This window comes from Pseudorca crassidens, chromosome 15 (assembly GCF_039906515.1).
Source record: "Pseudorca crassidens isolate mPseCra1 chromosome 15, mPseCra1.hap1, whole genome shotgun sequence".
Lineage (NCBI taxonomy): Eukaryota > Metazoa > Chordata > Mammalia > Artiodactyla > Delphinidae > Pseudorca > Pseudorca crassidens.
In genome coordinates this window covers 78,269,413-78,284,535 of record NC_090310.1, presented here as the reverse complement: position 1 = coordinate 78,284,535, position 15,123 = coordinate 78,269,413, and the positions used below count along the sequence as shown (strand labels likewise).

General features: G+C 44.5%; 1 protein-coding gene across 4 annotated transcripts in view; it reads right to left on the bottom strand.

Moving 5' to 3' along the window:
• The window catches only part of PTPN1 (protein tyrosine phosphatase non-receptor type 1), a 68,048-nt gene that overhangs the window by 13,355 nt on the left and 39,570 nt on the right, over window positions 1-15,123 (bottom strand). For 3 of the 4 annotated variants that reach the window (XM_067708448.1, XM_067708447.1, XM_067708449.1), the window contains 3 exons: window positions 9,256-9,346; window positions 6,262-6,362; window positions 3,403-3,501 (listed from right to left, as the gene is read on the bottom strand). In XM_067708448.1, the coding sequence (XP_067564549.1) occupies window positions 3,403-3,501; window positions 6,262-6,362; window positions 9,256-9,346 (291 nt within the window). Of the gene's footprint in view, window positions 1-3,402; window positions 3,502-6,261; window positions 6,363-9,255; window positions 9,347-11,886; window positions 11,908-15,123 lie in introns of those variants that run through there. The other variant, XM_067708450.1, reaches the window with a different exon arrangement.

Genomic DNA, 15,123 nt, shown 5'->3' with positions numbered 1-15,123 from the left:
CAACTACTTCCTGTTATCCTGTTTAGTTGATACATAGTGACCAGAAAAGGCGATTTATTTTATTAGAAAGCAGTCCTTCTTCAGGGTTAAAATTGAGGCATGTTTTGGGTTGGCACCAAACAGCCACATGGCAGTGCCAAAGTACTGGCATCTGTCATACCTGCTGTTACCACCATGAAGGCGGGTGTGAGAGAGTCCTTGCTTGGGTCCATCTAAGACAAAGAGCTACGCCATCTTGAGAAAAATCCATGAAAGTCATCTGGGGTGACCCTGTGATGGGTGATTTGGCTGAAATAAGAATGAACACAGAGAACTAAAAGCAGAGAACGAGAGAGATGCACAAAGCCTAAAGCACCTATGATACAAAACCTAGTGTCTCGGGCCTGAAAGCACTTGAAATCAAACAGCATCTTTAGTAGGGATTTCAGGGGAGAGATATGGGCGATGTTTCTGGTTGAACATGGCTTTGCTACTTCCCCCTAGACAACAAGCCCGGCCCCTACACACATGCACTCTATCCCATCATGTCTAAACTCAGTTTTTAAACTGAATGAATGAGAACTTTGGCCATTTGGATGACCTTAGTCTAACACACACGATCATTTTCTGCACAACGGTTTTCCAGGAAGCACAGGGTCCCAAAAGGGTAACGGGCAGGTCTGCCAAAAATACAGGGAGAACATCTACCACTGTTTGGTGAAAGAAGGAAACCAGAAAACAAATATGCATTACATGGAAACGCTCTGCAAGCTGGTTTTCACCACGGGCTGTGTGGAGAAGTTATAATTAGATTAGTTGAGCAAACAAGACAATGCAATTTCTTATAATTTTCCCCAGTCAGCCCTTATGGGGTGATAACGTTGAGGCCGAATTAAAAATGTTTATCCCAAGGAAACTTTAAGAACCATAAACCATACGTTGCTTTCCATGCCAATCTGCAGGCCCAAAAGACCCACAGTAAAAAGAAGAGCTGCAAAGGAAAACAGGGATTACTGTCACATCATCACAGTAAACTACAATAAAAACCAACTAGTTTTTTGTTGTTGTTGTTTTTTTAATGGCCAACATAGCAGTCCAAGGGGAAAGGTTGTCACAGTGGATCTGTGGTCCATTTACGTTCGGCCTTGGGTGGGCGACAACCAAGAGCAGGGCCTGGTGACAAACATGTGACTGCAGTACAGGGCCACCACTCCTGGTGTCCTGTGGCAACAGTAGCTAAAGCAAACCACGTGCAAATAGCAAAGAGGTTTCATCTGAACTTTTAGTAACAAATAAAAGGCAAATGCTACCATATCTGATGATTTTAAAATAAATAAGTCATGATTTAATATTCTCAACCCTCCATACGACTACAGAGTGTTTCTCAACTGAGGGCAATTCTGCCTCCCAGGGGACACTGGACAATGTCTGGGGACATTTCTGATGGCTTCAACCTGGGGTGGGGGTGATACTGGCATCCAGTGGGCAGAGACCAGGGATCCTGCTAAACACCCTCCAACGCACAGGCCGGCCCCCCAAGACAGAGAGCGATCCGGCCCAAACGTCAGCAGCGATGAGGCTGGAAGACCCCGAAGGGTCATCTGTGCTCAGCACCTGCACCGGCCACCGTGTTTCACTTCTCCTTGAGGAGTGCGTGTATTGCGGGAACCTCGTGTTTTGTTTCTTTACTCAAAACTGCTGACAAGAGTGGTGATGGGTGAGGGTTTGCTTCACATTTGCAACTTCACATTTTATTAATCAAGCCACTGCAGAGAAAATCAAAAGCCACTCTCACTGTAAACATTTTTTTCTAAGACAAGAAGCATCACTGCATCAACTGAACACTCAGGTAAGCTCTTTACACCTGTGAGTGCGGAGCGACTAAATACTCTCTTTCAAGAAAAGGAGGCAGAGGCAAAAGTATGATTTTAAACATGTGCGGTCGTACGAAGGCCATTTGTTGTAACCAAGACCGTTCCTTTCCGGGTGCGGGAGGGAAGAGGCTTTGTGGCGAGTGCTTTACTGCTTTAGGTTTTCACCGCTCACGTTTCCTTTGATGTGTTACTTCTTTGCACTTGTATTTTTTCCCTTTAGGGCCACGACTGTGCTTTCTTCAGAGGGGTGGCGTCTCCGGAGCCTTCATGTTCTCCTGGCAAGCCACGGCCGCATCCTGACACAGCCAGGACAGCTGCGACAGCAGTGCCCCCGCTGAGCCCCAGAGAGCACAGTGCCAGCACCTGGCCGGGCCTGGGCTACACGCTCCTCCCGGTCTCCGTGCTCCTCAGCCCACCTCCTCCCGGGGCCTCCACCTCTGAGGCTGCGGAGCCCCGGCAGTGCTGGTGCTGGCTGCGAGTGTCTGCTGCTGGCCGTGTCTGGTGCTGGCCGTGAATGTCGTGGGAAGCAGGCGGGAGCCAGGGGGGCGGGGATACGGCATCTATTCCCTACTTCAAAGATGCGTGGGGAGGGAGAGCACAGCCACCGCGGCCCCAAGGGAAGCAACGTGGGATGCCGGGAAGTGGGGCAAGTGTGATTCTGATCATTAGCCCAGAGAACTGGCAAGAAACTTAAAAAAAAGAACAATTTAATAAAATAAATAAACGTTTGTCCTGGCTGGAGTCTGGAGACGGAAGGCGGGGCTGGGGGTCCAGGTTAACTAGGGCCCAACCATACCCGGTCCAGTAGCCACATTATGCATATCTGGGAGGCAGGGGGAGCCCCAGAAGAGTTTCAGCTGTGAAGAGGTGTGGTGAGACTTGCTTTAGAAAGACCATTCGGGATACAGGACGCAGGAGAGACTGAGGAGAGCCGTTGAGGGGCAGGAGGTGGCCTGAACAAACGCACACCTCGAGTCCACGTTGCAAAGAACTTGGAAGAAAGGAACACACACCCTGAAGTGAAGCACAAGCAGACAACGTCCACACTAAAGAGGTGTGGCCAGGAGCCAAGCGTCTGGGGATTTTATGGAGGCGAACCCAGGGTTCAGCTGCTCCCACAGCTCAGGTGCAGAGAGGCATGCTTTTACCAGCCAGAAAAAGCAAATATGATGAAGATACAGTAGGAACTTGCTTTTCAAAATAAAACTCCGCTTACACAGCTCCACAAGGCAAGCACAGCAGGACGCGAAGCAGGAGAGAGACTGAGAGGTGAGAGGAAAGCAGGACACACGCATCACACACTGGAGAGACTGACTGATGGGGGCAGGGTGGAGAACAGGTCAAGGGCAGTTTGACTTGTTTCCCTCTTTTAAATTCACCTACGTATCTGACTTGTTTACAATAAACATGTATTTGTATACTGCTTCTTTATGTTTTTCTAATAGAAATAGAAAAGCAACTCAAGGAAATAAACACGGACAGATGTCGACTTTGTGGACTGGCGTCCACACGGGCAGCGATGCAAACAGTGGATCAATCTATGACTTACCGAGCCTTTCTCCATCACTCTGTTGAGCATGACAACGCCCCTGCTTTTCTGCTCCCACACCATCTCCCAAAAGTGACCGCAGGTATTGGGCAAAGGGCCCTGCAAACACACAATGCACAGTGTATGCATTTTACACACAAACACGTTCCAGTGCAAGCTCACTGCTGGCGGTGAGTGGATGACAGGGCCCTCAGGCAGCGTGGTGGCCATGGCTGGGACAGGGACCCGCCTCTCCCTGCCTAGTGGTAACCACAATTTTATTTCCTACCACGCGGTGAAAGGTCATTTCTGCACCTCAGGGCTGGTTCAGAGCTGAGCGATGGAGGAGAGAAAACACAGACTCTGCTTTCTGGTGTGGGCTGGCCAGCTGAGGGGCTCCACTGAGAACCATGCCTTAGGGCGGGTGGTATAGCGAATAAAACTGGCTGCAGGGGAGAGGCAGTGTGGGGAAGGGGTCACAGGGACGCTTCCGATGGCTTGGTCCCAGCTCCAATCACTTACTATCTGTGTGACCTCGGACAAGTCACCCCACCTCTCCTTGCCTCAGTTTCTCCACCTATTCACAGGGTTGTGAAGATTAACTATGTTCATATATCAATACTTATTAGGCCTTACCACAGTACCTGGAATACAGTAAACACCCAATAAAATGCACCGATTATTATTACTATTAATAATGGTTAACCTGACCACAGACAGCCTTCATCCTTGGACCAAGGAACATGAGATGTGGACACACAAATGGTCAGGCGGGTGGCCCAAGGGGTATGGTGTCACCGAGGCATGGGGGGTAGGGGTGCCTGCTGAGCACCGGGGCCTGTCTCACTCCAGCCCCCCTGGCAATGGGCACAGATGTTTACTGGATATAGGGTATGAATGCCTCGAGTTTGCCTCAATTTTTAGTGCTGCCTGGAAGGGACATCACCTATCACCTGCACGACAGAGCATGTCACCTCCTCTGGCCAGCACCACTTCTTCTAAAATGGTTTCCATTCACTTTCATCCAAAATCTCCTCAGTCTTTACATCTTTTCCCTTTAAGTCTCACCGCGCTTCCCTCGACCACGGAGCCCTCAGTGCCCTCTCGCTTCCTTCCCTGAACTTATCTGGGATTTGCTGCCTAAACCTGACAAATCCTGGCTCCTTAGGGTCTCAGACAATAGCGGATTCCATGGTAACCCCTTCCAGCCAACTGACAGAAAAACGGCTCCAGGAAGGCAGGAATCAGGGGGCCCATGGCTGGGCACGAGGACCCTATTGCCAGGTCCCCATAGCGGTGGCTCTTGTTACTCCCCTGCCCCCATACTTCACCCCAGTTTAGAATGGGTTTGAGGGATTAAAAATCCTGTAAGATCTGAAAGGATACACGCCAAACTCAGCCAACACTTGAAGATGGACATGAAGGCCAGCACCTGTGACATTATTCTCTATGCTTTAAAAAATATTTCAGTCATATTGTCTAGGGATGTAACTCTGGGGTCAGGCTGCTTCAATCCCGTATGTAAAGCTCAGGGCAGAGGGAGACCATGTAAGCAGTTGCATATAACCATGGTACAACCTGACAAACAGACAGACCTTCAGATGTGCCAAGGAAGCGCTAGGGCATGGGGGTGGGGAGGACAGCGGTGTAGAAGTTTCCATGGTGATTTCCTAACACTCCATGTGACTTTACAGACCCTATCTTTGCTTTGGGCTTCCTGACCCCACACCAAAGCTGAATGGCTGAAATTAGGAAGTAAGAAACTTGACTACTTCTAAAAAGAGAAGTTCCCAAGAAGCCACTTTTGCCTCAACCTCTTCCCACCAGCCTGCCACCACCAAGGTCTCGCTCCTTCTCATCCCCACCCCAGAGGTGCTGGGAGGACCATGCGCTGAGGGCCCGGGGACTGACGTTTCATACACTGACTGGGGGGCACGAGGGCCAACTGTGGTCACGTGCGGAAAGGAATTGGGACAGGACAAAAGGGACAGTAAAGAAGGGCCACCAGGGATACGCCCTGCCCCAAAGCAGAATTTTTTCACTGCACTTTCTGGTTTCACTGTCATTTTAGTCTCCGAATATTAACCACAGCTATGACGTTCACAATCACCCTATAACGCAAACCCAATATACTACTGATAAAAACTGATACGCAATGAAAAAACAAAAATTAGGATTAAAAAAAGAGAGAGAAACTTAGACTGTTTAGACCAATTTACAGGTAACAGATTAAGACGTGAGAAAATTACTTAAAAAGAAACTCCTTTATCCCCTTTCCCAGATACCCATGGTCTTTGGGTCATACACCAGTACGTGTTTCACAAAAGGTTATTAAACCACTTTTATGATTTTTTTTTCCCATAAAGATGCCAAAAACCAGTGGGAGTTTCAAGTGGTTGTGCATGTTTGTTCACATCACCTACCCCCTCCATACACCCCACCCCCCGCAAGAATGAGGACCATGCAGAGGAATTCTGAATGGCCATCTGGATAGATTCCTCGCCTATTGCTAACCCTCTCAGATTTCCACGAGCAGCACTGGACACTCTGAGGCGAATACTTATGGACTCAACACAGGTACTGCTCTTCTCTAGCTGCTGCCTCTGTCGACAGACCACAGGCCACTCTGGCATTTTACTGCTGTTTTCTATAAACCCAGCAATGCCATACTTCCCAGAAAAGATTCATGTCACGACCAGACTGAATCTCGGAAGGAAGACTTTTTCCTTCCTTGTTGCTTTTTTGGGTTGTTTAAAACCTGATCTTCTAAACAGATGTGGCAGATTTTATTTGAGGTGTAGACAACAGCACTCTGAAACTCTTACGCTGACATCAAGTAAGGCAAAAACCATTAGAGTCAAATTCGAACAATCCGTTTACCTGCGTGAGAATGTAACTCCTTTGGGCTTCTTCCATTTTTATCAAACTAGCATTGATATAGTCGTTATCTTCTTGATGAAGCTTAATCCGACTATGGTCAACTGAAAGGCAAACCAGAACTCAGAGGTTAATCCTGGAGGACCCAAATGTCCACACAGGCAGTGCGCCCCATGGGGAAAAAGCAAGAAGGTGAGTTGGTGGCACTCAGGGCGTTCACATTGGCTGAGGCCAAGCTGTTTTAGTTGAGATTAGTTATCAATATGGGAACGACCAGTATTTTCAGAAAGGTTTTTGGAAGTGTTTGAAACTTAACATGAAACAGCAACAGAGGCAAACTATACTAAAACACAGAATATGTCCTGTTTGGGAAATCTGTTTTTAGGCTATATCGTCTTATGATATTTGTTACTGTCCCCACAACTTGGAAGACCGGGGAAAGGGGATGTCAAGGGATCTGTTCTCTGATGCCTAATATATACTTTTAAAGGGTAAAAAATACAGTGGCTTCAATCTTTAAAAGGGAAAAAAAAATCCACCAAAAATTCCACCCAGTCCACAGAGCTCTAGTTGGTACAATGAGCTAAGTACGTAAGACTTACGATCACACCTCAACCTCACCTATGCCTAATGGTTCAAAGATTAAGTGGCTTAAGTATACAACAGTGTGAAAAGTCATACTTTGAATTCCTTGATACGAGGTTTTTTTTTTCAAAGTTCAAGTATAACATAAATCTCATGATCAAAGACACTTAAAAGACAGTTTAACTGGAAAAAATAAACTCTGAATCCAAAACACTGAAAGTCTATTAAATGTAACTTTCAGAAGAGTTTTTAAAAGTAAGCTTGTGTTTGGAAGGTCTGCCCCAGGTTACTGAAAAAGCACAGCCCCCTTTTTTTCCCCTTTACCATAACTTTGTCACAAAAGCCATGTTTCCCTGAGGGTAAGCCACCTTCCTTATCCTGCTAGTGCAGCTAACAAGAGCAGGTGGGTATTTTTATTTCTGGTACAACACAATGGACAGTAAACTCAGGTGACCACCCATAAATAGTTCTCCCCCTGCCCAGTGGGAAAGGAAAAGTTAATGGGGATAAGTGGTTTGGGGCTTCCTATTCAAAAGGATTCCAAAGAGATGTTTTAGGAAATTAGCCACTGTTTCGAATAATGTTTCTCATCATAGAGGGTTAATACAAACTGAAATACTTGGGTAATATTTAAGTGGGTCATGGAGATAAGAAATCTCAAAAAAAAATTATGACCGGCACTGGTGGTTATGTGAGTGGATTCAAACAGCACTGGGTGGTGACCTTGGGCAAACAACCTACTCACCGAGTGCTGGGTTTTTCACCTGCCAAATGGAAGATAATACCCAGTCCCCAGAGCTTCCACCTTGAAACATTCTCCCCATTTCCTCCATAACCTTAAAAGAAAATCACCTTTTCTACTGAAGAGTAGAGGTAGGGGAGAAAAAGCAAAATATAAGGAGTAAGATTGGGTGAGGGTGAAAAGGTTTGGGAATTGCGTCTCTGGAAGAATATTTTAAATGCTGTTTTTTTCTCTGTAAAACGGGTTCATAAAACCATTTAGATGAGCCTTGATCAAAAATGTAGAAAAGGAATATTAAAGACAACATTACTGCCTAATTCAGAGCAAGTACAGCAAAGGCTAGAGACCATGGGCATGGCCACACCATGTGAAAGGTGCGGACAGTGATGGTTCTTTCCAGTTCAGGGCGGCTGGCCAGGGCCTCACAGCAGCATCACCTGAGGAGAGGCTGTTAGTATTATTTTTAAATAAAGCCTACGAGGTGCCATAGCCTAGACGTGCTCAATCAAGAGTATTGGGCATTGGGGCAAAATCATGTGTCACTTGACCTAGACCCGCGCTTCAGATGTTCCTGGCGAGCACCTTCAGTTAGTGACCATCTCAACCGCAGCCAACATTCACGAGTGAGACACTGGGCTAAGCGGCTGACGTGACTTTATTCATCTTCGCACAATCCTGAGATCCGCGTTGACTCCTGTTTGACTGACGATCAGAGGAGGGGGCAGCCGGCCCAAGGCCACAAAGCTCTGAGGGGCAGGGACCGTGGCAGCCATTGGAGGCAGACTGCTCCGTGCCAACTGGGGTCCGACTTCGCGCCCCTCCCGGGAACCTGGGCGCTGCACAGTTCAGGGCGGGAGGGCAGTGAGCTTTGACAGGCCGGCGGGAAGTGCCTGGCTGGGGACTGACCAGCTGCATCTTCAATGTCCCTGGCAGAGAGCAGTGCCGGGGGAGCTGCTGGCAGCCACAGCCCTCACTGATTGGCAACGGCCACATGGAGGTGAGCCAGAAGGTTCTCTGTGGCCTAGAGGAGGTGGCAAAGTTCACATCCTTCACTCCCCTCCAGGTTTTGTTACTTTATACAAATTCTAACATATTTGGTTATTTACTTTCGAGATATCAGCGGACTGAGAGCCAATTACTCAGAAGGCAGAGGAGGATGCCAACGGGCACACTGAGAGCTAATGGCAGGAAAGAGCTTGAAAAATGATGATGGCAGCAGGGGGGTGGGGTCAACAAGCAGAGCTGACTGCAGCTTTAGTTGAGGGGGTGAACGCTCCCACCCTTTAATGCCTGCGCAGGGCATCATTAGCAGTTCAATACAATGCTCGGGGTCTAATAAGACTTTTGCTGAGTCACCCAGAAGTGGTTATATTATGCCTGCTATACCCTGCTTCAGCTCGTAGGAAAATGATTCATCATTAAAATAGTCAAAGTGGAAAAAAAGTGCTTTGAACTTAGCTGAATTTTCCAGGAACTGAAACCTTACCCCTTCTACAAGGGTGGAAAAATGAACCATTACTATAAGTCTCTAATGCCTTTATTATAGGAAACAATCAAGTCATAAACCTTTACTGCTATCAATTTATTACCAAACCCCGGGGCTAAAGGAGTCCTGACTGAGAGGTCCTGCAGCTGAATGGAAGCAGAGTAACGGCGATGTGAATACTTACAGGGACTGACATCTCTGTACCTGTTTCGGTTTTTGTTCTTAGGAAGCTTGGCCACTCTACATGGGAAGTCACTGGCTTCGTGTCGGATATCCTACAAAAAAAGGATAAAGAGTTCTCCCTTGAAATCTCTGGCATCAGGAATTCATCTAGATAGTTAACTGAGCGTGGGCCCTGTGACGGGCACTGAGGAAGACCCAGCACAGAAACGGACATCAAAGGGAGCCACGCAGTGTGGGAGATGCAAGGTGCTAATTCAGAGGCATGCCCAAGGTCACGGGAGGAAAAGAGAAAGACAACTGGGGTGGGGGGAAGTGGCATGGGGCTGGGAGCTGGAAAGACGTGGAAGAGGGCAGGAAGATGGGGGGGTGGGCATGTTTCACTCAGGAACCCCCAGCGCGGCAAAGGCACGGGGGCTGGAGTTCACGTCTTATGCAGGAACAGTGAGTGGGCCGGTGGGAGGAACAACAGGCCTGGGGCACACAGGTGGGTACAGGCCAGATCTTGGAGAGCCTTCCAAGTCAGGCCTGGGAGTTCCATCTGTAACCTTTTGTAAAGCTACAGTTATCAAGAGCAGATAAAATGCCCTTTTACGCCAACAAACTATCCAAATGCTTTCCTAGGAGATGGTAAACAAATCCCATTATACCAAACTGTCAGAAAGAGCAAGTGCCTGGACTAACAGAAGATGCACATTATGCGTCCTGCTACATGGATCACACACATCTAATTTTGCTCCCCTAAATCAACACCCCTATAATCCTATTTAAAAGGCTTTTCCTTTAAGTCTGTATTTTACTATACATTATTAAAAGAAAAGCTCATCCAACAATGTGAATATACTTAATGCCACTAAAATGTACACCTAAAAATGGTTACAATGGCAAATTGTATGTTATGCATAGTCTATTACAACTTAAAAAAAAAAAAAAAAGACGAACCCACAGTGAGAGAACAGGAGAGCAGATAATAGCAACACAATTTTGGAAGCTGGAAATCAGACTGATTAGTGGTTGGCAGGCCTGAGAAAGCTCAATTACAAGCCAGCAGTGGGGAAAGCAGAGAACCATCATGATTTCCACCACAGAACCTTCCAAAGGCACAGAAAGTGTGCTTCTCTGGAAGGAGGGGTGGGATTCACTGCAGGGGGGCGGGGCAGAGCTGCCTGAGGGGAGCAGCATCTCCACTCCCACCGCCCCCTTCCGTGCTGCTGGGTGACTGCTGCCTCACAACTCTGCAGAAATCTGGAGATTTATTTTCTGGAAGATGTAAATCAGGGGGCAGAGTGCTCTCTAGATGATCTGAGCAGACAAGAGGAAAGACCAAGAGATGCCATTACAGGGGTACAGAAATAACAGCTTACCTGCACCTAGAGGCCCAGTGGCCAGATCTGTGCTGATAAGCCCCTTACACCTGCTCAGAGCTCGCTGCAGACCCTGTAAGCCCCTATTCTTCATCATGTACACACCACTGATTACAAGATGTCAGAGGAGAGAAAGCCTCTGATACAAAAGAGATTTAAAAGAAAAACAAAACAGGCAAAAAAGCCCCTTAGAGGAAATAAACTGCAGAGAAATGAAAGCTTAAAATATATACATTATTAATATACTCAGATAAGATACTGTATCCATGGATTAAGAACAGGATGCTGTATACAATAAAAATGTCTCTTGCAACTTAAAAACAAGATGGCAGAAATGATAAGCTTAACTGAAGAGTGATGATAAAGGTAGAAGAAATCCTACCTTTCCAGAAGGCAAAGCCTAAATAAATAAATAACAATAATGGAAAATTAAGCAAAACAAAATATAAGAAAAGAATACATTAAAAAATAGTTCAAGGAAATCTCCCAGACACATCAAGTGCTCATCAAAATGATAAAAACAGATCCATACTGAGACACACTAATTTGCAATTCCAGAATCCTGCAGACAAAAAGAACATACTGTAAGTTCCCAGGGAGAAAAAATAGTTCACTTTCAAAAGATAAGGTAATCAGATTCTGCAAGAACACTGAAAGCTGAAGGGCAATGGCGCAATGCCTTCAAAATTCTGAAGAAAAATGATGTCCAACTTAGAGTTCTATACACAGCCCAATAATCAACAAGAGAGAAGGAACAAGAAAAACATTTCAGATATGCAAGGTCTCAAAAACTTTACCACCTCTGCCCCCTTGCTGCAGCAATCCACTGGAGCATGTCTTCCACCTGAGTGAGGAAATAAACCAAGAAAGAGAAAGATGTAAGATATACAGGACAGGGGTCGGGGGGAAGGATCCAACACAAGAGCAAAGGCACAGGAAATTTCCACAAAAGCTGTGACGGGGGAGGCCCCAGGATGACAACCATATACCAGCACTAGGAGGCAAGCAGCCAGATGGGCCCAGAATGACCCAAGAGACAGACGAGTCAACAACATGCCTTTGTCCCCTGTACCAACCGTGACCGAACGAGACCACCAAAGGGAAATGAGAAGACCTGAAGTCCAGAAAACAGGGAATCCAACTGAGAAGAAAAGCAAAGAAGTCTCAAAATGGTAGCTGTGTGGCAGCCTACAGACCCAGCGACCCAGACCAAAGAACAGAGGTCCCCAGTAGGGACGCCTCCAAGACCAAATCTGAAGCTGAGAAATCACCTGAAACTGCTCTGTCCGAAACAGCAGCCCAGCAGCCACGAGCCACACGTGGCTATTGAGAGCACTTGAGATGCAGCCAGCCTGAAAAGAGATGTTGCGCAAGTGTAAAAATACACATTGGATTTTGATGACTTAGTGCTAAAAAAAGAAAGTAAGGTATTTCAGATATTTGAAATACTGACTATTGGTTGAAATAACGTTTTGAACATATTGGATTATGCAAACTGTACTACTACTTTCATCTGCTTCCTTTTATCTTTCTTACTGTGGCTACTAGAAAAAGCAGAATTACACATATGGGTTGCGCTGTATCTCTATTGCATAGCACTGACTGAGCTTGTGGAAAATTGTTCTGAGAGGCTATCAGAAGCTATGGGAAGAATTAGCAACAGGTAGAAAGAAAACTCTATAGATGAAAAAAAGGCAGGAAAGTATTAACTACAGGAAAATCTATTAAAAAGGAAACAGTACACTACAACACTATCTGTGACTGTGTGCATAGGCAAATAATGTACACAATGAATATGGTTTTAACCAAAAAGTATAACATACTGGGAGAATGGGGGAGGGGAAGCAAAGTGGGAAAGCAGAAGGAATGGCTGTTTAAGAAAGTGAAATCCTATACCTTAGGAAAGATCTAAATCAATGAATCCAAAGATAAGCATTTTCCTTAGAAATACGGAAATAAATACAAGCTAGAGTCAGCAGCTCAAAGAGTTCAAAATAGTCATCCATGAAGAGAAAGACTGGGGAACAGGGAGGTATGGGCAGCAAGTAACTGGATTTTATTATAAGCTTATCATGGTATTATTTAAGCTCTTAAACCATGTATACATTCAACTTGGATTTAAAAAAAAGAATGCCCACATTCTGCTATTCTACTTATTAAAAAAAACTACAAAATGACAAGGAGGAGTTTTTGACTCATACTAGAAATGAGATAATAATTTAAAGCTATGATGATATATTATAAGCCCACTTGGGATTAAACAAATTAGTCCAGTAGTAACTTAGCCATCACATCATTTATGGATGAGATTAAGCTTTCAGGGAAATGCTACACAACACAGAAAAATGACTTGAAAAAATAAATCTCAGTTTTAAATTTCTTATTCTACTTGTTATTTGGAAGTGTTTAGCAAAAGGTACGAATTTTGCCTTGTGATGTGAAACAATCTGATCACTCCAGCTGGTGTGACTAGATGAAGATGGAAGAAATCATTGACATGGATAAACCACTGAACTAACAAGTATTCATTCTGAGGAAATAAGGGCCAAAATAGCAACAACAGTGTGCAATTGATTTTATTCAGCCAAAGGATTTATTAATCTGTACTTTTTTGGTGAGAGAGAACACAGCAAAACTCGGAGATACCTAATAAAAATAGGAGTTATTCACACAATACTTTTTAAAAAAGAGATTCTAAAATTAAGGTATACTCATAGAGCAAAATGCACAGATCTTAATTATGTATTTCAATTAGTTTTTCTGACCAGCTTTGAGGTATAATTTACAAATAATAAAATATACCCAGTTTAAGTGTTTCTCTATTTTAGAATGGCATATGGGAAATATATGCATGCTTTGAAAACAAATATTTACATTTCATTCAGTAAAATAAAATGCCAGGATTAGAGTCTTAAAATTGAGGAGTGATAAAGTACCTTTAAAATTAAAAGTAACTACCAAAAGTGGTTTAGAAGAAAGCAGATACACTACTGTACCACAAACCTTTACAGAACTACAGCAAAACAAGATTTCTGTATTCTAAAACTGTATCAAAGGTAAGCTAACCTTCTAACTGCGGTAGAAAAAGCAGATCCCTGACTGATGAACAACTTTAAGGAGACTTTCATCCCAAGCATGAAGTATCCCTAGAAGATCTTCGATTACTCTGACCAAAGATTAAATAATCCACCAAAGTATGTAAAATTTCCACACACACAATAAAATAAAGGCCTTAAAGCTGATGATGAAAAGATGAACGCTGGGTAAACTGAGGAGCCAAGCCAAAAAGGAAACAATAAACTTGCCATGAAACATACTCCCAGAAGCATCCCCTAAAAAATACCTACTGAACGTTTCAAGAATCATTCAAGGTGTACCTCATAATTTCAGGGATGGGATCACACTAACTTAGAAATGTTACCAGTGGGAAATTAAATATACCAACAAATAGATACCCTATCCATTTCCTTCCCTCGGACAGTTCTTTACTGGTTTTTTAGAAGCTTACTTCCTATTCTTAGTGTAGGTTTCAGAAATGTCATAGAACGAAACATCATATGTAATGGACGTCAAACGTTCATGCTCTCTTGGAGAATAAATCTGATGATGTGCTACCGAAGCAGAGCTCAAGTTTGGTCAAAGCTTACAGGCAAATGGTTTAAATTACACTGTATCATTTTATATGGGCACCCAAAATGATCTGACTCATCTCTATAGTGAACCGTTTTCATGAGAGGAAAAAAGCAGTTCTTCCAAAATTATGATTTTGCTGGGCTAGAAAGCTGGGCTAGAAAATGCTTGATAAAGTTTAAACAAAACATCTGAACTGGAAATCTTAAGAGGCAAGGAAGTGAGCAGGGCAGAAACTGACATTACCTGAATAATTTCTAAAGCTAGTTCTTTATTTCCCATCTTCCCACACTCACTTAACAAGATAACAGATGACCTCCCAGTGAGTACAAAGGGATATAACATGCTTATAAAGCTCTGGTAATTCTGGAATGAATTAGGGCCCAGAGTGAATCAATTTCTGTATTTACGGGAAAGCTCATGATCCATTATTCAAATACCTCCCAAATCCAATTAGGCAAAAAGTCAAACTTGGGTGAAAAGCTGGTAATTTTTTACTTGAGATTTCCGTTTTTGAAAACACATAGGCATAAAAGCCAATCCAGCCTTGCAGAAATATTTTCAGGTTTATAGCACTTTGTTAAGTTAAACCTAGCAATTTTGGTTTTAACACCTTTTTCTCTTTAGTCCCAGAATAGGGTGAATGTCTCTTATTGGCTCCACAGTAAAATGCATATTTCTCTTAAAACTATTTGAGAGTGATGAGGTGGAGCCAGCATCTTGTTAAAGCTGGGAGTCTGCTGGGAAGGGCCTAGACCTTCACCTCTCTCACCCCTCCTAGCCCCGGCCCAGGCTCAGAGTCGGCACTCAACCTAATTCTAGTGATGGAATTAAGGGATGATTCCAAAGGTCCCCCTCAAAGAGTCCTTAACTCCATA